Below are 27,422 nucleotides of genomic sequence, written 5' to 3'. Positions count from 1 at the left end.
GTCCTCGCGCTGGTTGACACTGTCCCTCTGCAGCGCCGGGGCCACAGAGGCCAGCTGAGATAATATGCTCCAATGGTCTGGTGTGATATGACATCCTGTCTCCTGCAGTCCTCTGTACCGGCTTTCTGTAAACATGGCTGCCCACGCACATAGCACACCAGCCGGCAGATCGGGGAAGTATCGCCTTCTTTCCAGTTAAACTTTCTCTATCCAGTCATTGTGGGAGAAGTCTGTATCTCGGTATGGAGGAGGAAAGGGGTTAGGTGAGTTAAGCAGGGTTACAGAATGAGGACCGGGGTGTGGGTTTTAGGGTTGGGTGTTAGAGAGGTCAAGGTTCATGGGTCAGACACTGCGGGGAGCCCTCTCCAGTTCATGGGTCCTGCGGTTGCGTCCCTTCTGCCTCTCCTGCAGGTGTTTCCACTTGGCTGCCAGCCCGTGAGCGTGCACGTGGCTGTGAGGGTTAACAAACGCCTTCTGCTGCGGCGGCTGCTGCTGCTGCTGCTGCTGCTGCTGCTGCTGCTGGTGTATTTGGACTTGCTGCACCAGGTGAGCTTTCTGCCTCCTGTGCTTCCTCTCCCTCTTCCAGACCTGCTCGCAGAACTCGTCCACGCTGCTCAGGGTCGGGTGATTGACCAAAGACAGGAAGTCTCTGTACCACAGCTTTTGATTGGGGCTTTCTCGGGGCGTGGAGAGGTCCTGGACGGGCGAGCTGGCGGCGGCCTCTTCGTCGCGGTGCAGCAGGTCCTCCAGGCGCTCCGTGTCGATGACCTCCAAGGTGACCTTCAGGAGCGTCTGCATGAAGCCGTGCTCCACCGCCTGGCACAGATAGATCCCAGAGTCCTTCTTGTTAAGCGTGCGAATCAGCAGGCCCTGGTCTGTGCGGATGAAGCGGTCCTCCCCTTTGATCTACAGAGTTAGAAAAATAGAAAGTGACAGAGAAAGAGAGACAGAGACAGAGAGTCAACATTTCAAATTACAGCTAATATGATATCATGTGGCCCAGAAATCTAATCAGCAATGCCTCGTGACTGTTGTGATTACACGCTCAATTCATTTCGCTTTGATCAACTATGACATAAACTACTGATATATTTTTTAGAATAAACCTCATTATAAAACCATCTACCATTACTTTATCAGCTCTACAATCAGATGAGTGTGTCTCAACAGAACAGTTTCTAAGAGGGTGCTGAGGTAAAGCCAACCTCTTGTTTGCGGTCATCAGTGGAGCGTTGATACTGCCAGTAGGTTAGGGCTCTCTGGGACTTGGGACTGCACTCCAGGAAAGTGCTGCTGTTCTCCACACCATACACCGTCTTATCCAGCAGAGTGGTCTGCCCGCTCAACTCATCTAGACCAACACACAGAATATATAAATCACACAAGTTAGTTAGTGTAAATTATGTTTTTTTTGTTATGCAGATATAATTGGTTGTGGCGATGGCTGAATGTTATGTGATTTATTTTACAGGCAGATAGATAGGAAACAGTTCTCTAAAGCTCTAAAGGCTTTCATGTTTTTCTGTGTAACATTCGCTGAGTGACTGACTTGTACAAAACTTTGTTCTCTCAGTATTGCCTGCATTTGGAAGCTGAATTCTTTTTTTCTACTATGTGACTGCATTTCACATTATTTTGTCTGTCTCTTTTCTTATCACACTCAATCATGTGCAGCATAGGCAGTTCCCACCACAGAGGCAGTCAGTCTATTTCCAGAGGAAATGGGCTGTAACTAAAACCTGGGTCTTATACAGTCAAGTACGTGAGATGCTGTTCAATCAGATCCATGCGCGTTCCTGCACTGTAAGGTCAGTGTTGTTTCTGACTGATCTCTAAAAGCCGGTTTTAAATTGAACAATTCAGGCTGTAGCGAAGTCTGTTATTTTGTCATTCCTTCATCCCTCTCCCTAATCACTTCTTTCCTTTTCTCTTTAAGCTGCAGAGCTCTGAATCTGGCGCTCTATGGGCTGTGGCTGTGAAAAGAAAACAAGGCACCCTACGCCGTTCTACCCCACCGTCTCTCCAAAACGCAAAATCAATGTATGGCTCTCTATACTGTGTGGGTGGCTACAGGGCACCAACGCTATTTGCCAGGATGTGTATGTGTATATTTGTCTCTGTGTGAACTCTCCCTCCTCAAATAGGGCAGCTTTAGATAACAGGCTTTTTTTTTTTCATTCAAATGAAAGAAATGTATAATTAAGAGAGTGAGACAGTTCATTTGACCGCAGTCTGAGCCCTGTTTTTGGACTGAGACCACTAACAGGGCAGTGGAGTGGAGGGCTTGGCGACAGAAAGGAGGCTTGGAGGAATCCTGACCATGTTAATTATAAGCTTCACATGGACTGACTCTAATCTTCACACCACCAGAAACACATAAAACACACAGACGCAACACCGCACACACATTCAAATTGTTTCTCTACTCATTTGATCGCTTTAGGAAAGGCCAGCAGCTGCTTTGGGACCCATTCTATGTTCAAAGTAGAGCTGAATACTCAAAAAAGCTCCTTTTGTTGTGCAATCGGAAAACCGACATGCTCTGAACTAGCTTCAATATGCCATTTGGAAATACAATAATGTATTGTGCTTTTGGTAGAGGCATTATGTTTTTTTAATTTAAATTGACATAAATTGAATATCAGCTTTATTACACATCCATGTAGCACATTATCTTGGTTATTATCAGAATTTGTAAAATGTTTTTTTTACACACAAATAAATCTTTATCTGTCTTTATGTACCGTGATGTTGCAGGTCTGAGCATTGTGTGAGCGGATCTCCATTCCTGATATCTTGTCTCCTCGTTCTCCTGCAGAAAAACAAATATAAACACTGTCATGACTCAGCAGGGGCATGGGCTTCTTTCTTTTGTGTGTGTGTGTGTGTGTGTGTGTGTGTGTGTGTGTGTGTGTGTGTGTGTGTGTGTGTGCGCGTTTGGGGAGTTTGTTTTGGGTGTGTGTGTGTGTGTTTGAATGTGGTTTGGATGTGCAGCGATAGCGGAGGCCAAAGAAAATAGATAAACTAACAGCAATAAGCCAGAGCATCATAAACCTTTAAGAGTAAATGCTTTAATTATAGGGTGTGTGAGACAGAGGAATTCAGATCTAATCAATCACGACAGCCTGTGTTCCTCGGCCTGAGTCACTCTGGGCTGCAGATGCGAAGGGGATTGAATTCCAAATACACACAACAATTAAGCACATGCAAACACTAAGGATGCTTTTTATAAACAATAAATGATGAGACAATGGAGACACTAAAGTAGAGAACACAGACATTTATGGACAGCGAGAGAGGCAGATGTAACCTCTCCCCCTCCGCTTCCCATTGTTCTGACCCGGTGTTGGGGTGTTGGTAATTGGAGGTACGAGGTTGCTGGAGCTGCCTTGTTTAGATGTCTAACTCTCTGAATGTAGGACTCTGGAGTCCAACTAACAGAGGAAACAGGATACTGCACAGCGAGCACTCAAATCAATAAGCCCCATGGAGCTTTATGAGTGGGAGGCTGTATACACACATACATACACACACACACACAGACACACAGACACACACATACATACAGACACACACACACACACACACACACACACACACACATATGATAAGTCCACTACTCTTAGCACACTACCACTGAACCCCTAACACCTACTTCACCTGAGGTTCACCCAGACAGACTTAGCCTCCAGACATCACTGACATTGGTTCTCATTTACAGTAAACACATGCGGCAGGTTATATTTCTAGCTTTCTGGTAGAAATACGACCCTCTTACCTTTAGGGGTTTCTGGCGAACATACAAAGACTGCACTATTCGTGGGCCCTACCTCTAGCCCTGAAACGCAGCCAGACTGCATATGTCCTTAATCTGGGTATGAAAACCCCTCCTCTCTAATCTGATTTTGCCTCAATAATTTAGTCACCATGTGAAAAAAAAAAACAACCTCTAAAAAAAAAGCATTATTCACACATGTGCTGTACATTTGGCATGTCAAAATCAAATCTGCATGGTGCATTGAACTCAGGTTGCCCATACGCACTTAACCGTAAAACCGTGTAAGTGAACACAAGACATACAAGTGTGCGTGTGTGAATGTGGCGCATGTGTTCAGGCATGTGCACCTTTTAGCCATGGGGAAGTATCTGGAGCACTCGGTGCCATCCCATGCACAGTAAGGGTCTCTGGCCAGGCAGCATTCAGCGCAGGCCTTCCCGTACACCTCACAGCGATGCAAAGGCATCTGGGAGACACCGATGGCTGAGCCCAGGTACAGTTGTTGCTGTGCAGGCAGAGGAGAGAGGAGAAAAACATCTCAGTATCACAGCAGATCCAGGATATATAGGTGTTTCAATGGCAGCTATTTTATCTCTCAGGCACTACAATATGACCTTTAAGTTTGAGATTGTGTTGCAGTTACTGTAAACTAATTGAGCAATTTGAGTGATAGGCCTATTTTCGGCTCAACTTTTCGACTCAACTTGAGGCAAAACTACAAGTCAGGAATGTGGACAGACCATCTGATTACAGGTGTTCAGCCCACTTCTACCGCTCCATTTTGTCTCACCTCTTCCCTCCACTTATGTTGATGAACTAACTGTTAGGCTGACATGCCAACAATTGAGACCTTTGTGTGATGACATGTCGGTTCATCTCAAGGCGTGTGTGTGACAAACGTGTCTTTGTTCTCCCTTCCAAGCCTGCGGCAAGGTGTGTCGCCCACGAAGAGCTCCCACTCGCTCAACCACTGAGACGGTTCTTCCAGACATAAACTTACAGGAACAGTAGTCACATTTCACTCACTTTAAAGCACACACACCTTCACCTGTCCCTTCACCTGTCTCTCCCTGCAATCCGTCAGGTTGCTCTCTCCTCCACTGCAACTCATTTACTGACATAACTATCAGAATTACCCTCTTTCATGTAAGCCTGAGGCTATACGCTTTGGTTACAATGCATTGCTATAATTTAGATTTACATTGCTGCACTGAATGTTTCTCGATGTCAATGAGAACTACAATCAATACCTGTTTTGTAGAAAGTTCCATCGCTGTTATGGCTGTCGGCTCCTATAAGAAATGACAATGACAAGACAACAAAATGATTAAACCACACTTACTGATGCTAGAGTTACTGATACTAGAGTCCAGCCTAACCTGGAGAAAGAAGGCAAGTGATGAGAGAATAGCCTAAACCTACCCTGAAGACGGTCATCTCCTCCAGTAGGACCTCCTCCAGGTCGTGCCAGGAGCCTCTGGGGATGGACACCACCTTCAGAACCGTCCCCATGTCTAGCACACAATGACAGCATGCACACATCTTCCGTCAGTACCTGCTCCATATGCTCACCTCAATGACTATCTCAATCAGTCCTGTGGCAGTGTTTATGATAATGATACACTTCCTAATATACTAATATACTATAATAGCACTGTAAGTTTGAGTGTGTTTATATGTATGTGAGTGTGTATGTAAGTGTATACCTGTGCCTATAAACATGACGTCATACTGGCCGTCTTCTGCTTCCACTCTGTCCACCACGATCTGTGTGAACTGATAGTCCACGTCTGTTTTGACTATGATCGGTCGGTGGTTGATGGGGTAGACGGGGTTGAACATGGCTGGGTGACCTCTGGCAAAGGTGATGACCTCATCAGGAAGGTCCTTGGTCGTATCAAATCCTCCAAACGTCTTGCTGGGGCACTGGGGAGAAAATGAATTATTTTAATTACTTTCGACACAGTATAATGGAGAAGTACCTTTAAAGATTCTACATTCTACTATAAATCAAATAAAAAGCTCAGTTAAGCATATGCAGTACTCACCGTGCCGGGCCGTGGGTAGGGAACACGTCCCTGGAAGGGCACCCACTGGTAGTTGGGTCCATCTCTATGGGCGTAGGGACCCAGGAACACCCTCCTGATGTCCGCCATGTTGTACAGGCACACGGCTGAGCCTTTGAAGATGTTGCTGATGGGCAGAGAGAGTGAGGCAGAAAAGGAAAGAGGAGGAGGTTGTTTAAGACACGGGTCATACAGTCGGCGGCTATGGTTAAGACCATTCCAATGTCAGCCACTGTACCTGGAGGTGGTAAATACTGCATAGATGATCGGGTTCTTAGGATCCTTGGTGCTCATGAGAAAAACATCCTCTGAAAGCCAAAAAGACGTCAATGTATATTAAAAGCATATCCTACATTGACGAGATAGAAATTCATCTCCAGGCAATAATGTGCGAACCACATGTTAAGGTGAGGAAGAGATCACTCACGCAGTTCGTCAAAGTGCGTGTCTATTCCATTGAGGCCAGGCACGGAGCAAACAAGTCGAGCCTTCAAGAAGGTGGTCCACTTATTCACCAGACTCCTGTGGCCTCCCAGGTCATTCTGCGGGACAGATCACACACAAGTTCAACCTGACACCTGAAGTCTCACTGTGTACCCTACTGTATTCAAATCTGTTCCAGAACAGGTATTAAAAACACATTAGCCAAACCATCCGAAACATAAACATATGATTAAGGGTGATGATGGAGTCGGGACGCAGGAAGTATTTTATTTTATTTCTTGATTATTAAACAAGCCTGTCAGTCAACCAAATTTCCACCTTTGCCTTATTAAAAAAGCATTGCCCTTGATGAGTGGATTTTAGATGTAGTGAAGAAAGAAGACTGTCTTTCTGAACAGTATGTTCCAGCACACGCCCTTATATGTGTGTCTGTGTGTTTGTTTTTCAGCACACACACACACACACACATACAGAGGCAGAGACAGAATGCTGGCTCAGATGGTAGAATAAACATATCCCACTCAGTGTTGATTTATGACAGCATATTAGATGTGTCCCAAATATGCACAGGCCTAAATTAATACAGCATCCTGCATAATGGATGGATTGTCTTGTGTTGAGCAGAGCAGATTCCTGACATTCTGGGGAATCAGGCTGTAATGCAGGAGGCACGATATGCAGCTGAATGGGAGGGGGAAGCTGGACCCTCATTCACTGATCTGCAGTCAGCTCGGCGTATTCCGACTTAATGAATAAGGATGGGATTTGGAATGTGAAAGCTGATACGAGGCCAGCGCTTTAACACAACCTTCCCCTGGAGCTGGGTGGCGCAGCAGACACAAATCAGTGCCAAAGCCTGGCATTAGGATAACAGTGCTGCCATTGACAGTCCCTTTGCCTCTCAGGTTCTGGTGACATTTAACATCTCTCTCAGGTTTCTGTCTTCAGCTGCGGCCGCACCAAACACAACAAAGCCCACTCTTCTCAGCGCTAAAAATAACCAGAGATAACAGCTTATGAAAGCTGCCATTATGAAGCCACTCAGACACCCGTCAAGTGTTTTTCCAGATACAGAAGCTATTTCACATAATGTCTGCGCGTGGGTGGGCGGGTGTGTGGGTATCTCTGTCTGTGTTTGTGTTTGTGTGTGTATGTATTTGTCTGCGAGTGCAAGCGTGTGTGTGCGTTCGTTTGCGTGTGTGTGTGTGTTTACGTGTGTGCGCTCACTTTGCAGAGCTGTCCGATCCGAGCGTGTGTAGCCTTCCCAGCATGCTCTCCATCCATGGCGTTCTCCCTGAAGAACAGGTAGACCTTGTCATCTTCTGGGTTGTCACTCTCAGGAATCAGATGGACACTCACAAACCTGGGATCTGAAACACACACACACACACACACACACACACACACACACACACACACACACACACACACAGACCACACACACATTTGAGATCAAGCAAAATCTGGAACCCTAAAACAATTTATTAAAACATCTGAAGCATTTTTGAAATCTAATCATATGATCATAAGAGAGTCAGACAGTGATATTCCTGTTCCTTCCTTACCATTTAGCCAGCGGGAGTCATGCTGCTCCGTCCTGATTGGGTGATGCTTGCCGAGAGTGCGGAAGATGGCAAAGTCCCGCCCCATAAAGTCAGCCGATGTCCCTGAGTACAGCTCACCGTCTGAGAATGGGAAGAGGGGAGAGTGTTAGCATAGCTACACTGGATGTGAAAACAGTCTGAGACGATGATGCCCCAGTCATGCAGGCGTGAAGCGGGAAGAATTGTTCAGGGGCTTAGCAGCACAGGTAGACTTGGAGTCACCGGCTGTTACAGACAGTGACTGACGTGATGAACATCGGGAGTGTGAAATTGGCATTGACACGGTAGAAGTAGGCGGGGCAGAGAAGAGGAGTGAGGGAGGGGTGAAGGGAAGGGATGGAGGGACAGATGAGGAGGGACAGGACAGAGGTGTGAGACAGGGGGGAGTACATAATAATGTTGGTGAGAGAAAAGAGAGAAAGAGAGAGGGGAGAGGAGATGAGGGGTGATGGGCTGGAAAATGGCCATCTGTTAGGTTAAACGGTGTGATATAACACAATGTGACTGGCTATAATTGGGGGGAGAGGGTAATGACATGCTCATACCGTCCTGTTTCACTTGCCAAAAATAGGGGGTTCAACACAAAGGAGAATTCACTACAAAGTGTCATCTGCCATACACACCCAGCACTTTAAGAAGGTATATTCAGACTGAAATAGAGTTTATAGTCCTGCCAATGAGGGGTTCACCAGTGTATAAATACAAACTACAGAGCAGTTCCGCTCATAATGAATGACAGAGAAGCCCTGTTCTGTTATTCTCACTTGCTTTACACCCCGTATATCTGCTAAAATGAATGAGCACGACCGAGGGTGTTTTCACGACTCACACGTTTTTATATGAGTTTACTCAAACTCACAGAGGAACAGCGCAGCGTATCCGGTCTTAAACAGCGTGCGACTCACCAATGAGCATGGATGCAGTGAGCAGCTTGGGATCGTAGGGACTCTTCCCCCGGCCGTTTTCTATGTGAGACTCCAGTCTGAACACGCTGTCCTGGATACACAGAGACAGAAACACAACTTCACAGGACTGTAGTGAACAGGCTAGTACAGGGGTTCACAACTTCTTCTGGCATGTGACCCCATAATAAGATTGGAAAATGCACTTTTACTCTATGGTCATATGAGTGCAAAGAAACCAGGAAAAGAAACCAATTTGCTGGTCAATGGCAGCTTTGTATACTGTAGTTGTATGGATTTCTCACTGGGTTCTGCCTCGTCCGAAAGTCGTTGATGGATGTTTTAATAACTATCTAATATTATCAGTCATTTCAGTATGATTAGGAATTTTTCTCGGGACCCTATTTTCATGTCAGGGGGTCATGACATCCAGGTTGGGAAAACACTGGTATAGTATTTCATGAAAAAGATCAATGTGAAAATTAAGTCTCAAAGAGTTAAGTTCAGTATAGTATGAATGCATTATTTAGGATTATTTATCGAAAGCAAGTTTCCACTACTGTAACAGGGCAAGGGGGCAGGATTCAGGATGACTTTGTGAGCTCGACACTCATAGAAAACCTGTCAGATGGATTACAGCTCTAGGTTACGGTCTACATACAGTAGATGGCTATTCTCAGCGATATTTCCCCTCTCTAATTGTCTGAAAATAACTGTCTAATGGATAGGAAACGCACATTTATAAGTCTGACTCAGTGACATTTGGAGGAGAAGAGAGCAATTTCCTTCTCTCATACTCAAATGAACACACACACACACACACACACACACACACACAGCAGTCCCATATTAGAGTGATGAATTGGAAACCCTGTGGACTATGAAACCCTGTGTTTAATTTTCCACCTCATTTTGCTGAGTGAATGAAACCATTTTTATGTACTTAGCAAATCATTTAAGGGAAGCGAATGCTCTCACACTCGACCAGAGATGGTCCTTTGCAACTCTAAATCAATAGTTTAACTTTAATATCAAACTTTATATAGCTCTTACATCTCAGGCAAACATGCATTATTGTGCTTAACGGCAAAATAAAAGCTCAAACAAGCGGAGGCCAAGGGGAAATGGAGCGTCCGTCTGTACCTCTGGTCTCTTGCCCACCTCCAGGTAGCCACACACAGGGTGGAAGGCGCCTGTGCCACACACATACAGATGGGTCTGGTTGAACGTCTGCAACACCTTGATGAAGTTCGAGCACTCCCTCTGATGGAGCAGAGACAGAGGAGAGATTAATCACAGTGTTGTTTGCTCTAGCAGGACCGGGGCGAGCTATTGCCTGTTGACACAAAAACATTTCAAAGATCATTATGGTTGTCCCCAAGCTTGGCGTGACAGCGTCCAGCACATTTGGGTCAATGGAGAGTGGTGGAAATCCAAGCTGTTCTATTCCACTGTTGATCTGCTGGACAGACAAACAGGTCAGACCTCAATAAGAGCACAGACGAAGAGGGAGATCCATCCAAAACTGAAAGAGAGAGGGAATTTGTGATGATAACAGAGAGCTCAGCCCACTGTAATCTACTGTAACGCCACAGAGAATGGCCTACTGTAACTCCAGATTAGACCTCAGAATTGTGCTGTGTAATAATTCTGGGAATAACTTCATGATCAGATTATGATAATCCATGACTCTGTGTTTTCTCTCTCTCTCTCTATCTCTCCGTCTCTCTCTGAACTCAGTGACCTCTTTCTTTGTTGACCACCAAGCTTACAGGGGCATGAGCTGTATGATATCCACTGGGATTATTGTGAAATTCATATAGGAGGGAATTAGACTGTGGAATAATATGTGAAGCAGTCAACAAAGTCGACCACAACCTCAGAGCAATCAGGATAATCCAGGCCCGTGTTATGGAGTCAGATTTGTTTTTGAATTCTGTTGAAGACAAATCTGACTCCATACATGTTGTCTTAATATCAGTATTAAGCGAGTTCTATAGTGTCCTATCTTCCAGCATGAATTAAAGAAACACTTCAGACATCCCTCTCCCATTTTACTCACACCTATTCTTGATGCTTTTTTATATATATATATATTTTTTTTTTCTGCCAGGCTCATATTTACTTATGATCATTCTAGGGACTGAGGAATATTTGTTATCTGGATTCAGTGGCTAGTATGCTTCGTATTGGTTGCTGGCAATATTGCCTATCTAAAATAAAAAATGTAATGTAATGTTTTTCCTCTTATTGTGTGTTTGTGTGTATGTTTGTTTGTGTGTTGTGTGTGTTGCTCCAGGTCCATGAGGGCAGTTTACTCGTGCTCTGCCAGCATGTGCCTGAGCGGACCTGACCTCAAATGAAAATGAATATGTCATCACACAAAAAAAAAAAACAGAAAAAAGAAAAATACAGCGACAAATTATGCATGACTAAGTTTATCTGGCTTTACTAGGTCAGCAGCAGAAAGCAGCCTCTGTTTGTGTAAGCTTTTGTTTTCATTTCAACAGCTGTCTATCTTTCTTTGGATCTAGGGCCTGTGTGGGTGCTTTTTATCTAAGTAGTGAACTATCATGATTGCAAGTGCTAATACAATAAACTTGTATTATAGTTTCGGCATATTCTCTTTGAGCAGATACCTGCAGTAAACATTTTGTGTGATGATGCAGACGAGATGACTCACATCACACCGGTGTGTCCGAATGCAAGTACCATGCAATACCATGCAATAATGGCTTTGTAATAAATAATAAATTCCTTGGAATATCATCAGTAGTATGTCTTTAATATAACAATCACACTGGCAATACAATCGGTACACTAACATTAATTTGGCTTATTAGAAAAATGTCTAGTATTTTATCTATTTTAGCTTTAGTCTAATGAAGAAAAGTGCTAGACGTATGGGAATAAAGGCAAAGAATAATAGGCCTTAACCATTGCTTCTCTTCCTTGTCTTGCTTAGTATACATTCGTCAGTTGGGATGAGCTTTAGCTTGGAGATTTCTATGTGTGACAGACTACGTGGGAGCTGCAGCTTTCTTCCTTCTCTTGTGGGTGAACTGTCACACCTTTCACACCCATCTATCTCTTTCTTTCCCCTCTGCTTCATCTCCAGAAGTGTTTGCTTCCAGTTCATCGGGGGACATCAGTGCGCCCGCTCTGCCTCTCTCTCCATCTCCCTCTAATTCTCACTCTCCTCCGACCCCGGTAACACAAAGACCACCCCTCGGGGCTCCCCATTCATCCATGCCAGAATGTTTACAGAAAACACACACAGACAAAGGACTTTATGGCCCTTCAAATCAGCCATATAGAAGGGTAGAATGGCAGGAGAGCTCGCCCCGTCCCGGCCGCTGCCCAGGCTGTGAAGTGAGGCATACACAGCACAGCTATGATTTCATATTCCAGCCCATTGCCCGAGGCTTTATTGAAGATGGAATTCATAAGGCAGCTTGCGGGGAGCTGGAACCGTCTCTCAGTGTGTTTACACAGAGTTTCACCACACTATACAAGCTGCTCTGAAACTGCACTCTGCCAGATACAAGGAGATGTGATGCTTTGCTTGTCATGCGAGGGATGACTGAGTAAGGTAAGGCTGTCTGAAGGAGTTCTGGATCTTAATGCCATGACAACAAATCAGAGAGGTTTTCAGATCCAGCTTTAGCTTCAGCTTAGCAAATTAACAAAAGCATTCTTATCCTGAACAAATAAATACATCTTACAGCTGTCTAGGGATGACCAAACTTGAACCGAACTAAAGGACACATCTAATCCAGTGTAACAACTACAATATCTTTAAAGGTCTTATATTATTAATGTTCCATGATTTTCATTTTCAAATATGCTATGGCTCAGGAAAAGAATAATGTTCTTTGTGAACATTACATGTAAAAGTTGAATTGACTTAGTTAAATTGAATGAAGACTCAGTCCTCCATGGCAGAACAGACACAATACTGGACCTTGATTGGCCGACAACACCAGCTCCTTCAATTCAAATGTGGTAAACCTGCTGAGTGGAGGATTTCCAGTTCAAATGCTGCAAACTGGCCTGATTGGAAGGATTTTAGAAATTCTTTAGTGAGGACTCCCAATCAAGACCAAGTCTTGGAGTTAGTCTGAAAGGGGGCATTTATGGAAATTCAGTAACTTTAAATTAACACTCCAACAAAATAAAATTTTAAGAATGTCTTCATTAAATGTCTTTGATCATATGTGTATAGAAATAGAAAATTGTAGTCCTATAATATGTGACATTTAATATCTGTAGTCCCTAAAAATGTGACTATACAGTAGATATTTACATGGTTCTGTTATACCAGAAGCTCTGGCTGTAAGTGCAATGATTCCCCAGGCTTCAGCCCATTACATAGAGTTTCCAGAGGCTTGATATTGTAGATATGTGATTAAGGTCAAATGATGGTCTCTATCTTGGCTGGGAGATTATGATCAGATTTATGGTGAGTTAGCTACTGCTTTGTCCATGTGACAGATTAGATATGTCAACACACAAGAGAGGCTGGGAAACAAAAGCTGAAAGATACATAAAGATTACATTACTTAGCTTTTAGTTGTTTTTGTGATGCCTTATATGGACCCATTTAATACAATGCAGGTCTACTTTGAAACCTGCAGCCTTGCTCATATTTCCTAGTAAAAAAGAAAATTGTGGGTGAGGAGGGGTGAAATGCTGACACCCACATGTGAGATAGATGGTTTTACTGTAGTTCTTACCGATAGATCCTTCCCTGCCCACTTGCATTCATCTCTTCTGGAGGGAGAGGCTGGCCAAGGGATCTGCAATGCAGACACAGTAACATGTTAAAAAAGAAAAAAAATGACCCCTCCTTGATTCTGATTTACGGAGCACTATCAAATGCAATCCATGAAAGAGACAAGCAGGGGGAAAAGTGAGTCCATAGAATGTGATAGGCCTGTGTGACAGCAGCATGTGTTCATGCATGTGTGTAAAATGGTGAGGGTTGAGGGGGTCACAATGCGATTTGTTCTCCACTTTGTTTCAGTTTACTCCATTATTCATCCAGGTGTGCAGAGAGCAGCTAACATGCCTGGCGCAGCGTGTGATCCTGTGCGACAGCTCTGGTCTGAAATATTCATGAGGTACTTTTCTGTGTAAACAGAGTCCCCAGATATTTGAGCCTTGACTGGCACTCTGGATGGAGATGCACACACTCAAGGCAGGTATTAAGTCAGTCAGCAAGACAAACCAACAGTCATAGATGGATGGATGGATGGATGGATGGACAGGGGGACAGACTGACAGACAGACCAACAGACAGACGGATAGACAGACTAAGAAGCATTATAGACATCAGTTTTACCTGTGCGTAGTCTTTGCTGATGTTGAGGAGGTTGAAGGAGAAGATGTGGTCCTTGGCTCCCACCACAAGCCTGCCTTTCTCCTCGTCCAACAGAAAGGTGTGGTAGGCCGAGCTGTTGGCCAGGCCTTCAAACGTCACGAGGTTATTAGACTCCAACATATCTGGAGAGACAATCAGAGAGACAAGTGGTGCTCAGTAAAACATGATAATCACTTGACAGCATGACAACAAAATTGGAGACATCAAGCCTTGCTGAAATAATGTCATGCGAAAAAGATAAGATTGAAATCCAGAGATACAGTACACGTATTTAGACGATGCCCCATTGACTAATAGTCTAGAGTCTTTATCTCATTTAACATTTTCAATTGTTTTTTGCAAAACAAACCTTTGGTTTGAGAAAGCTTTTAGTATTTCCAGCCGCCTAGAATTTCCATGACCAGAGATTCACCTCTCCCTTCATTAGTCTTGCTGCTCGGTAGTGCTCTGCCATATACTGACAGTTTGAGGATCACTACTCCATGCCTAGGGGGTGCACGAAATAAACCAAAGAATGGTGCGTTGCTTTGTTTTGGCTATACCCCTGATAGACTGGCGTCACACTTTATCCTCTATGGAACTCCCTTTCTTTCTCTTCATATTTTTTCAAAATCTCTTCACCAGCATATTCTATCATTTTACATGTGTTCAGAAGTTGTTGCTTCCCTTCCCTTCACAAACTGTTTTCAGGACCAGAAATCACACAGCTGGCCCAAGCAGGGCAATTGACAGAGGGCAGTACAGAGCCAATGCCAAGCCATCTTGGACTGGGCAGGTAATGCCAACACTGGGAGCCAATGATCAAACTGTCTGGATGGGGAAGTGACCTTGACTACAGCAGCCAAGCAGAACTTGGTAAACTCACGGTGGAAAACTGGGAGGAATACATAATATCATAATGTTCTGCTAATGTTCCACCATTCAAACTGCAGGATTACTCTGAACCACAGCAACCATTAGGTCACATTAATACGGGCTACTTTTAGAAAGAGCCAGCTCACGTTTTGCAGTGTAATGCGCGGGTGTGCCAAGTCTGTCCAAGTCGTGAGATTTGCATTCACAATGGAAAACTGAACTCGTTACAAACAGGATATTTAGGGTTTTGTCACCATAGCCCCCTCCAAAGGTGAAATTATACATTATGCCAGGGGATTTCTCCCTTCTTGCACCTTTTGTGTAACACATGCACACACACACACGTTCATGTCCCGTCCCTCTCACATATTTTTCTCACCCAGAATGTCTACCCACACGATGACCCCCCTCCCCTCGACCACCCACACAAGGGTGGAGAGTTATGGAAGGAAAGAGAGTTGAGAGAGACTGGATGTTTTAGCCGGCTGTCTCTCTCTCTCTCTCTCTCTCTCTCTCTCTCTCTCTCTCTCTCTCTCTCTCTCTCTCAGGGAGTAAATAACAACAACGCTCATGAATGTTTTAGCAGGGAGAATGCCCCCCCCCCCCTTCTGAAGTGTGTCAGAGCCCGAGAGAGTGAGAAGACACAGAGTAGAGAGAAGCTGGTAAGAAAGAAAAGAAAATAGGAGAAGAAAGGGGAGCACACTGACTGCTTTTAACCATTCACAAATTCTCTAATATTAATAAGACTTTTTTAAAACATGGGTCATAAAAGGATGTTACTTGAATTTTATTGAATCAAGTAATTGTCAGTGTTTATACCCAGATTGAAACACTTGGAATACCTCAGGATTAGTTGGAAAATTGGAGAGTTGGTTTGACAAAAACTAAGCTAGTCATTTCTGCTTTTTTTTTGTTTTTTTATAAGCTAACTTTATTATATATCCAGCCCCAGGCCTCTTGAGTCTCAGCCTTGAATAACTAGTAGGAAAGTTACATGGGAAATAGATGCAGAGAAATGTTTCTTGTAGATTTCTTATAGGTTTAGTGCATTATCAGGGCTTGCGAAAAAACAACAATAATAACAAAATCTTTTTTTGCTGTTCACAGATTATGAATAGCATAATGGGGTCATTCTTGTCATTCTCAGAGTAAGGAAAATCATTAGATTATTGTGTACATGTAAATCCTGTCATTGTTTCGAATAATAACGTAGTTCAAATGTGTTCTTATTCAAATTAAGACAATATTCACAGTATTTTTTGCATGTACTATGCATGTAACCATAGCTATTAACAGCAAGTGAAAAATAGAGAGAGACAGATGAGATGAGACAAATGAAGGAGGAGAGAAAGAAGGAGGTTAAGAGGTGAGGAGAGAGGGGAAAAGAGTGGAAGAGACAGAACCTGCTGGCTGTAGTTAGAAACAGATTCTCTAGTGCTCTTCATCCAACACTTTGGCATTGGCACTCAATCAAAAAACCAGACGTATTTTATGCAACACAAATGCATGTGTGCTACATGTTCACAAGCACACACACACACACACACACACACACAGTAGCATACAGTGGGTTGGCACCTTGTGTTGTTGTTACTGTCTTGGTGATTTTGTTGGTTTCCTGCAGCTCAGCGCTCATATCGTTGTGATGAGCAGGGATCTAGACAGTCTCCTAAATATAAACTCACTGCACTGTGTTAACAGCCCTCAGGCAGCCTGACTCCCCACTCCAAAGCCTTCTAAGAACTCGCCACTTAATAAGTCCACAAAGATTTGAACATTTTCCTGAAGTCTTAAGGAACAGATCTAGTCTGTAGCCACTCAGGTACTGTGAATAATGGAATCAGTTCCAGACCTAAAAGATGGTTAAGCAGACAGCCAGCTAAGCTAAAGCTGCGTTTTCCATTAAAACTTGCAGCATTAAAATCATGATGGATGACATTTTTAAATTAGAATATGAAACAATGAACACCGCAAGCATCTACCAGCTATTTATCAACCTGTTTTAAAACTAGTCAGATTGTTGGCTGCATTTTGTATGTGTCATGACATTACAGTCAAAGTTCAGCTTTTATTGGGACAAGTTAGGTTACTCTAGTTGCAGGTGTAGTTATCGGGAAGATTAATTTGGAATATGAGAAATTAAATCCTATTAAGGGACCATTAGGCTGCACGTAAAGACAGTCAGTATCTTAAGAAAGAATGGAAAGAAGCTCAAGGTCAACAAAAAGTTGCTGCAAAAGTACTGTTCAACCCAGCCCAAGCTCCGTGTCCCAGATTTATGCTCCTCTGTAGCCATGGTGATCAGTCATCAGTGGATCCACTGTAAGCCCTTCACTGACAGCACAATAACACCCGCTACCTCTGACCCCTTTCACCTGCACCGATGCTGTGTATGTGTGTGGGAGAGAGAGAGAGAGAGAGAGAGAGAGAGAGAGAGAGAGAGAGAGAGAGAGAGAGAGAGAGAGAAAAAAAGAAGCCATCCTCCAAACACATTGTTTTTACTTTTAAGTGATCATACCAGACAGGCCGGTCAGAGAAACAATAAACCCAGTATTTCATTAGAAAGGATAGGGTTACTCCATCTGCTTTTAGTCATAAAAAGATGGCTCTGTATATATCCAGCAACACATTCCTTCCTGCTTCACACAATGAAATTAAACAGCAACACACACATGCTCAAACACACGCGCACGCACATTGATGAGTCACCTGGAAAAGCAAAGAGGAAAGATCCCTTCACTTTTATAGTCCAAACCACCAAGAGACAGGTGTGTGCAAGTGTGAAAGAGTGAGAGAGAGAGAGAGAGAGAGAGAGAGACATACACACAGAGAGAGAGAGAGAGAGAGGGAGGGTCTATCTATTTTACGTAATCTCTATATAATCTGTGTATCTGAAGGAAACAAGTAATTGCCCGGAGAAAAGTAAGCTTGTTTTATAAACAGCGAGGTGTCAGGCGTCTTTAGCGAGGCAGTCAGCTGCACAGACACGATGACTGCACTTCTCTTTCAAACCGCATCTGATACATGTGTGAGAGAATGGAGCGCAGCATCACCAAGTCCACCCACCACACACATACACACCGCTCCGGTTTGTGAGAATAGTCCATGGGACTAGTGTCCATGGCAACAGACCATTCAACAGAGACTATTGCTAAGTTATTAAAAGCTAATCATCCAGAGACGTATACTCTATGGGCAATGTGTGTATGCGTGTGTGTTTATGAAGCACGCTGTACAGTAACAGTACACAGAGATGTGTGTTATTGGAAAGAAATAGAAACCAGCAGGATGCTTCCTTGCCACTCTGGTGACAGTAGCCTACATGTTAGAACTGGTCTCCCCTCTGGTTAACTATCACTGGGAGGTATGCATGCACATCACAAAGTAATGTCTATTTTTGCTTTTTCTCTCATGTGTTTCACTTGATACTTCATTAAGTCCTCTCAAACTCGAAAGCCCACGTTTGGTCGCAGATATTTTGAGCTCCATGACCAAGTTTTTACAGTGATAATGATGTTTAATAAAGCCTGTTGGTTACATTATGCTACATAGAACAGGTTTGGCTGATTTAGATGTCTGACACTTTCACACACAGACGAACAAGCAGACAGTCAGAGTGGCAGACAGACAGAAAGACACAGAGACACAGACAGGTGGATAGGCAAGTGTGTGGCCCGTACCAGGTGTCAGCTGCCACCCTGCCGTATTTCACTCCTTTCCTCTCTTTTCCCACAATCTTTGAGGTAGACATGTCTCTCTCCAAATGATACTTTTTACCAGCTGTTACTGACCACTTTTGCCCACTTTCTCTTTCTATTTGACACTCTCTCTCTCTCTCCCTCTCTGTCCTTTAAATTCCCCCGGTTCTTCTTTCAAAAAGATTTTACCAACTATCCCTCTTTACTTTGGTCGGGCACTTCTCTTAATCTTTCTCTTCAGCCTCCCCCCTCTCTCTTCTCTCTCTCTCTCTCTCTCTCTCTCCCTCTCTTTCTCTCTCTCTCTCTCTCTCTCACACTGCTATATTCTATTACAATGAATTTGTGAGTGAGCGACAGAGAGAGCAGAAGAGCGAGAGGGAGAAACAGAGACAGAGAGAGAGAGAGAGAGAGAGAGAGAGAGAGAGAGAGAGAGAGAGAAGGGGGCAGATGGAATGGATGCAAAGAATCAACAGTCCCATGTGAGACTGATAAAAATAAACTCTTTTACCCTACATTCCCTCTGTCTTTCTCTGTCTTTCTCTCTCTCTCTCTCTCTTTCTGGACTGGAGGGCATATGGAGTGTTATCTAAGTGCTCCCACTGAAAAAGCAGAAACACGTCTAAACAATAACCCATGTGTGGCAATATTGTATGGGACCTCCAATCTATGGCCTTGGGTCAATAGCTTAACTGACATTTACTGTCCACATGACTGACTGTGTGATTGCTCAGTGACAAAACACAACGTATCACTGCATCATGTAAACAGTACACACTGACTGATTCATCCATGCCTGAGGGAAAACAGCACAAAGCTTCATCAGTTAAGTAATTTGTTCGGTGTCACCCAGAAATGCAGTGGAACACCTCTTCAATCTCTTTCCACATTAGAGGCACAGAATTAAGAGAGCTTTGCTCTGCCAACTGGCATGGTTTGTGGTTTGAGGTGATGACTGTTGTGACTATAGTTGAATGGGCATGATCAGTAAATTTCAACATTTCTCAGGCAATTAAATTTGGTAAATATTCTCAACCATTCTGGGTCACATATCACACTAAACCTGTTAGCTGGCCACTGGTAAACAGATGTGTCATAAAGTGAATTCATTCTTCAGGAAATCATACTTTGCAGCCAATATTGATGGTAATAAAATCAAATGAATAGAAAGATTCCTCTGAAAACTTTTTACTATGAACAGCATCCATGTCAAACCAAAATGAACAACATCGAACAAACCATAACTCATCCATGGACAACCCATCAATAATATAAGGGTGTGGACCATCCAGAACCTGAGAAAGCCAGGTCTCCAAAACATGTAGCTCTCCAGTGTGTGTAGAATACCTTCCCATGGCCGTCCTGAGCTTATACACACCCAGAGAAACCCAACTCCGCTGCGGAGATTCTTAACGTGCTTATGGATTAAAGGTCTTTAACAGAATTTCCCCATTCCCCAGCTCCGATTAGAAGTCAATTCACACCCAAAACAAACCCAGTTGAATGGCATGATTATGAGCAGAGGAAGAATTTTGTGAATTGTAAGACAGACTGTTTTCTACTGGTGTTTCAATTCTTGGCTTTTTTCCTCCTTGGTATTCAAGAGTAAGAATTTATTAAGACTTTGGCTGGTGGTTGTGCGTGTGTTAGTTTGTGTGTCTGTGTGTGTGTGTACGTGTGTGCGTGTGCATGTGTGTGTGTGTTTGTGCAAGCCCTTGGCTGCGCTCCTGAAAGGGGTGGACAGGTCGGAGAGAAGGAGTACTTTTGGCAGTACACCCACAGCCTATAAAACTAAAGTACCCTCTCTTCCCGTCCCTGGACAGTAAACAACATGTGCTCCACTTCTTGTGGCCGGTACACATGTAAGACATATGGATCCAGGTCCTCTATTCACTCCCCGTAGGCCCCATTTACCCTGAGGGTGCAAATCTATCCATAGTACAATCAATTTATCCCAAGGTATAATCTATGTGTAACTGCACTTTCTACGGCTCCGCGGTGTATCGTAAATCCACGGCCTCCTAATACCTCATCATCACCCAGTCACTTAGTTGTTGATACAGTTGGACCTTAGCTCATGTTTAGGTAGCCATGGGGTACCATTGTTATCCTTCCCCCTACTCCACTGCCCTTCTGCCCCTCTGAAGATCAGTTGGGATCCCCTGGGGTTCAGTGGGGAGGTTTGGTTGGATGGTGTATGTGTGTGTGTGTGTGTGTGTGTGTGTGTGTGTGTGTGTGTGTAGAAGGGGCGGGGGGGTATCAGAGAAGTTGGTATGCATGTGTCAGAGAGCATTATTGAGTGGAGCGAGGGGCTCATATTGGGGGCGGTTGCTGCTCAGGTTCACGCTTTAGAGATAAATAATGTGAGTGCAGTCTTTGTGGTAGACTCAAAAACATGTGCATGTGTGTGTACGCATATATACGCACACACGGACACACACGGACACATGGACATCGTACTGTTGGCCTACTTGGTAGAAAAAGTGTGTATTCCCAGTAACCTGCAGGGGTCAGGGTTCCTTCACCTCACAGCCCCCCGTGTCACAGATCAGACGTTCCATCTTCAGGAGCAGAGGACTTCACACACTGTCTGGGCAGGTACTGTAATTCACCCAACCAAAGTCCCTCCTTTCCATGAGTAAATCTAAATCTCACCCTCCCACCTCTCACAAGGGTAATAAATTATTTATATGATGATTTGAATGATAAATGATTCATAATGAAATAACCCCATATCGCTTGCCTAATGGGACTTGAACTGGATACTGTTTGATAAGAAGTCTACAATAAGATATAAGTAATATTTCCTCCATGTTGCGAGGATGTAAATTTCACCTGCCCACCAGCCCTTGGCAAGAACTCTTATTGTCGTCAGCATCCAAAATTTGAATGGGGTCTGATGGAAATCTTGAATATGGAGATGGCAGTCAAATAACCCTGCCAGCCTAGAATCTACTGTGAAGTCCTGGGTTCCAGTGATCTAATAGAGATATCACTGCATGGGCGTGTTTCTCTGAACTGACAGCATGTGGTTTTAAATGACTGATATGCTCACAGGTATCATTAGCTATCTACAGATGGTCATGTATTCATGTGTGTGTGTGCATGCTTGTATGCATCTGTGTGTGTGTGTGTGTGTGTGTGTGTGTGTGTGTGTGTGTGTGTGTGTGTATGTGCATGCGTGTGTGTAATTATGGATCTCCCAGTGCTGAGAGAGAAACGTCTCTCTTTGGGAAAGCCATCTGCTGAAACAGACCTGCACCATTCATCCTCAGTATAATTACCATGCAGGAAAGGACAGAGCGGAAAAATGACATCCAGGAAAAAAGAAAGGGAGAGAGGGATGAATGACGCTTAACTGCCACCGAGTCCATGTCTGGCACCACTTTTCATTACAAAACTGACAACAGCAGTTGATCAAGACAGAGAGAGAGAGAGAGAGAGAGAGAGAGAGAGAGAGAGGGAGTCAATGAAGGGAAAGGGGGAGAGAGATACTTGTCATTTACACTTCAATTGTTGCGTAGAGATACATTAGACAGTAGCAGTTCTTTTGATCTGACAAGAAAAGCTACCATCCCCAATCCTTCTAAACTTCTCTCTTCTTTGCAATGTAGTACATCTGCAATGAATTCTTCCTATCCTATCCTCTTATTTTTTCAGACACAGTCGAATTAAATTACTGAACCAATATGCTAATTGTTTTTGGAAGGCTGTCATCATAACGTTGCAAAAAAACACCATGTCTCTGTTGTTTCCAGCTACATTAAATCTAACAATGCCGCATTTCAGCTGAACATACTGTAAACACTGAGCTATACATGGGAGAGCTATTTCTGCATGACTGAATAAACATTAAATAAGCTGAATGAGAACTCTCTTTGCTGACATCTGTGCATAAAACCAAGTCCAAGCAAGTAAGTTTGTATTAATCTAACACCATATAAAACATTTTTCATTTTCAAAAATCAATTGCCATACTGTAACACTGTCCTTCTATTACCATTATACTGAAGCTGAAACTATATAAACAGATATGTATTATTCTGTCATACAACCAGAGCATACACCTGATGAAGTGTAGAGATTTTCCACAAAAGCAGGGAACCTAGAACTGATATGGATGGAATGAATAGAATTGATTCAACTCAGTTTACTTTGCAGGAGTTTCTAAAGGTCGATATCAAAGCCACCGCATCTCTCTACTTCTCTCACAGGGACGTATAGGATGTTGCAGATACCACAAGTGCTATGGACATGGCTTTTTTTGATATTTACAGCAATCAGTTTATCAGCACACCATCTGTGGTTTTGGGGGGCATTCATCTACGCATTAAAAAGTGCAGGCTCTAGGACACAGGCTCTAGGACACAGGATATACCTCAAACAGGATAGTGAATAGTTGATTAATTTAGAGATTTAACTGATGGAGGACAATAACAACGTCAAGGTGTAAGGAACTCACCTTTGTAGGAGAGCTTTAGCCGGGGGACATTGTTCTTGGTCTGTTGGGCTCCGCTGCCCTCCGTCCTGAGCAGAAGCACCCCGCACAGCAGCACGATGCTGCCCCAGAGAGAGCCCATGGTCCTGGGGCAAGACAGGCCAGAGAGGTCCCTTAAATACACTCCTCCAGCGCGATCCTCAAGATACTCAGCGTCACTCTCGGATCAGGCTTCCTCGTAGAAGAAACGCTCCTATTGTCCAGTGGCTGTGGGTAAACGCTGGTTGTTCAGTCCAGACTGGTTCTCAGCAGGTCTAGTCCCCTGCCGAATCAAAACCCTTTCCCGTTCCAGGGGTCAAAAGCCAAGGTTAGAGTCCAACTCCAAGGGAGACAGAACCTGCGAGTGGAGTGGGGGGTGTACGGGTCAATGTCACTGCAAGTAAGCCTCCCACAGCAGTCAGCCCCAGGAAAACTACACCAAACTAAAGACTAATGCAAGAGGAGTTCCACCATACTGAACGCTAGGAACAGCGAGCAGGTCTAGTTATGACTGTCATACTTCTCTGCCTCAATACCTATCCAGCAAGCAGTTCTCTCTCTGAACAGCCTTCCACGTTATCTCTCTGTCTCTACCTTCTGCTGGAAAAAGAAAAACAGGTCCAGTTTGTTTCAGCTGTTAATCCAGTCTGCTTGGTAAGCATAATCTACACTGAGACTCTCTCTCTCTCTCTCTCTCTCTCTCTCTCTCTCTCTCTCTCTCCCTCTCTAGTTAACACTGCTCTGGACTAGTCCAGCCCCACTCAGCGCAGCTCTGCCCCGTCCCCACAGCACAAGGCACACAGTGCAACTGAGAACAGCTGAGGCAGACAGCGTAGTCAGAGAGCGAGAGAGAGAGAGAGAGAGAGAGAGAGAGAGAGAGAGAGAGAGAGAGAGTGTAGGCGGGAGAAGGGGTGAGAGAGAGCATGGAAAGCATGAGAGAAAAGGAAACTGTGAAAGCGAGAGCAGTAGGAGAGGAGAGGTTAGGGCAAGGCAGGAGGTTAGAAAGAGTGGGAAAAGATAGAAAAAAGCACAGGGATATAAAGGAGAAGGTTTTGTGGAAGCTCATTCTTATGGAGAAATTTTAGATTCACGCATGTTATATTTGTGCAAGATCTTTAGATAAATTCATATACCAATGATCATTTTAATGTGTTATCACTTCTCTGCTGGGTAGAGTGTTGGTGTGACCACACACACACACACTTCTTTACCTTTATTTATCTTTAAGGCATCCCTCTTTATTTCCTTCTGTCTCTCTACTTCTCAATCCTTAGTTTTTTCCTTCCTTCCTTCTTTTCTTCCTTCAATTAGTTATGCGCAAGATGCTGTCTGTCTGTCTGTAAAGTATTTTTATGCATTTTTACTGTTTTTAAATACTATGCTTACAATTGGCCCCGTGGGGATAATTAATGTTGTTGCTTTTTTTAATTGAATTGAATTCCTTCTGTCCTTAAAAGGCACAGCTTATGTACCAAGACTAAAACACACACTGTCTGTCTTGCATTCCTATAAATGTTTACCTCTGTAGCTCTATACTAGGCATCGTGATATTTCTTCTTAAAGGATAAGCTGGTGCTTTTAAATACATTTCTAATCGTCAACAAATCCTATGAAAATAACAAAATCAACAATGTGTTTGCTCTACTCTCATTACTTTCAGACTCCCCACCTACCCTTTTTAGCCTTCAACCCGGAAGTCATTGGCTCCAATTGTAAGCTAAAAACCTTTAAATACAGCTCACAAAGACATAGTTTCAATTTTAAAAATCGCTAACTGTTACCACAAAAAGTCAGGCTGTTGTAATTATTACCAAATCAAATTCAAATCGGAACAAATTCATCATTACGCCGGAGACGTTTTTGGTGCTACTACTTCAGTGAACTACTTTCCTGAGATCGCAAGCGTGTTTACAGTCGGCTCATTAAGTTGTTTGAGGAAAAAGTCGGCTGGCCCGGTGCATCGCAATGATGAAATATGTTGCCCAGAGCAACGGCATGGCTCTTTGACGTGTTTTTAATCATTTTTTTAATACAATGGAGTTCTATGGCTACTGTAACATGGCTGCATTGGGCACCGGCTACATGGACGAGACTTGTTGGCAAAACAAATTCATTGCTGATTTTTATTTTCATAGGATTTGTTGACGGTAATAAATGCATTAGAAAACACCAGCCTTATCCTTTAAATGTTTTTTTTCTTATACATTGTCCTGCATAATGCTGAATGGTATAAAGGCCCATTCAGTACTGGTCTATCTGATGACCTATCATTATATTTAAATCATGAAGTAGTCCTGCAACTTAATTTGTACCCAAATGCATCAGTATGCTCTTTCCTAGAAGTCTGTTCAGAAGAACCAACATGTTACACCATCAAAACATCACAGATGTCAAATGTCATTTCACTTTTGTGTGTTAATTTATCTAGTCATCAGTACAAGCTATGATCCCACTACAAAATAGATTAGATGCAGTTTACTCTGCAGGGTAGAGAAGCCAGACGACTGCAGTGAGACTGCGTCCATGGCATGCAGTGTGACTGGCTCCTTCGCAATGCAAGACATCACTGATCTAACCTACCTGAGTCCGATGGATTAGTGGTGGAGTTAACCTTACAGTAGTGCCACAGTGCTGCAGCTCACGGTTTATTATGGAACTGTCTGGACAATGGACAGATAGAGCCTGTCAGTCTGCTGGTGATGGCGCCACTCAACGTTCGACAATCACATGAGTGGACACAGGAGTTCCTAGGATGAGGTTGTTGTTATGCATCACTTCAGTATATCTTATGGGTTAAGACGGTGGAAAATCTCATTTTGTTGGCTACAACGAAAAAAAGAAAAGCGCTGATATGTTGAGGAATCATTTGCAGGATGAGAAGTTGATGAGAAGGTGAAGTTTACACAGTTGCCTAACCCTGAGATGAAAACGTTTAAGAATGCTTACTCCATACTAAACCTCTAACCTTTCAAGCTGTTCTTGGTGAAAAATCTGTGGGAGATGTGTGTTCAACAGAGAATCATCCACATTTTACATTAACACATCATTCAAAAAACCATGACTCCACCATTATGAGATCAGATTAGCAATCTTAAATAATCACTTAACAAGCATAAAAGACAGGTTGATTGGCTATTTATTGGCTACTCCATCATAGTCCGAAGGGGAGTTCCCTCTCTTTTCTCTTAAACCATCCCAAATGAGACGTCAATCTCACTCTAAACAGCAGACCCTCAGTGAGCTTTTTCCTTCCCGTGGTGAATGATAATGACTTTAGTGGTGATGGTGTGGTTAAGACCTCTAACAGGCTGCATCCATCTGGATAAAGAGCCATCAGACAGTGGGAGGAGAGCTGAACTAATCCTGTAGTGAGTGGATGGGCCTCACGGTTATGCTAATGCGGGCTGGCACTTGGAGGTTCCAGGGAGAACACTGGAGACTGTAGGGAACAAGTGTCACGCTACAGACTCTGCTTCCCAAACAGACTGGATTAGGGGCTGGAACAGACAGACTCTTTTCTTCGCTACGTGGGATTGGCAGTGTTGACGCACCGGTTCATTATTCCAAGGATCATGTAACACAATCTGCCATAACTGGGGCCAGACGGAGCGATTGTTTGAGGTGAATTAGGAGTGAATGGCCCACTTGAGAATGTTAGTCCACACTTCTGTTGTCCATACTCTTTGCACATTGATGACTGCACTGTGTTTCCACACATTTGAAATGCAAACTCACATCAATAATGTCAATTAATAGTCTGTTAGTTGTAGTTTGTAGTAGTATACCAATATATATATATATATATATATCAGATTGAGTAAAACAAATCTTTAATATATTCCTCCTGGCCCCTGCTCAAAGAGAGAGAGAGGGTGGTGAGAACGTCCCAGCCCCTGACATAGGGGAGGTATTCACGGCTCCCAACTCAAGAGTTCTCCACTCCTCCTCCATTGAGCCCTCTCAATGCACATCTTATCCTCTCTCATTCTTTGCTCTTTCCCTCACTTATATCCTCTATCTCTGGATCCTTTGCTGTTTCTCTACTTGCTCCAAATTCATTCTCCAACTTTCTGGGATTACTAGACTTCCTGGATACGAACCGTCTCCTTTTTTATTACCTTGTGGATTCTGATTTTTGCTTTAGCTTTACAGTGTTGTAAAACTGCTGAATCTCATGCTCCCTCGCCTCTCGCCTTTCAGCCCAGCTATGGTTCAAAA

At 43.6% G+C, this 27,422-nt stretch overlaps 1 protein-coding gene across 2 annotated transcripts; it reads right to left on the bottom strand.

Moving 5' to 3' along the window:
* Window positions 1-300: 300 nt before the first annotated feature.
* On the bottom strand, window positions 301-23,307 carry sema3ab (sema domain, immunoglobulin domain (Ig), short basic domain, secreted, (semaphorin) 3Ab). 2 transcript variants are annotated; one of them, XM_071927263.1, is made up of 19 exons: window positions 23,190-23,288; window positions 14,139-14,299; window positions 13,531-13,593; window positions 9,938-10,057; window positions 8,798-8,888; window positions 7,854-7,973; window positions 7,516-7,658; window positions 6,272-6,386; window positions 6,083-6,152; window positions 5,827-5,971; window positions 5,485-5,704; window positions 5,201-5,292; window positions 5,029-5,070; window positions 4,126-4,283; window positions 2,745-2,812; window positions 1,763-1,770; window positions 1,206-1,334; window positions 546-906; window positions 343-425 (listed from the first exon to the last, which is right to left on the bottom strand). In XM_071927263.1, the coding sequence occupies exons 2-19, from the start codon at window positions 14,295-14,297 to the stop codon at window positions 343-345; spliced, it is 2,187 nt and encodes a 728-aa protein (XP_071783364.1). In that variant the 5' UTR covers window positions 14,298-14,299; window positions 23,190-23,288. The 2 variants fall into 2 exon arrangements, with proteins under 2 accessions (XP_071783363.1, XP_071783364.1); XM_071927262.1 differs by lacking the exon at window positions 1,763-1,770 and having other exon boundaries at window positions 301-486; window positions 553-906; window positions 1,206-1,351; window positions 23,190-23,307.
* Window positions 23,308-27,422: the final 4,115 nt, after the last annotated feature.

This window comes from Centroberyx gerrardi, chromosome 4, assembly GCF_048128805.1.
Source record: "Centroberyx gerrardi isolate f3 chromosome 4, fCenGer3.hap1.cur.20231027, whole genome shotgun sequence".
Lineage (NCBI taxonomy): Eukaryota > Metazoa > Chordata > Actinopteri > Beryciformes > Berycidae > Centroberyx > Centroberyx gerrardi.
Note: the sequence above shows the minus strand (reverse complement) of the source record. Positions and strands in the feature narration are given on the sequence as shown.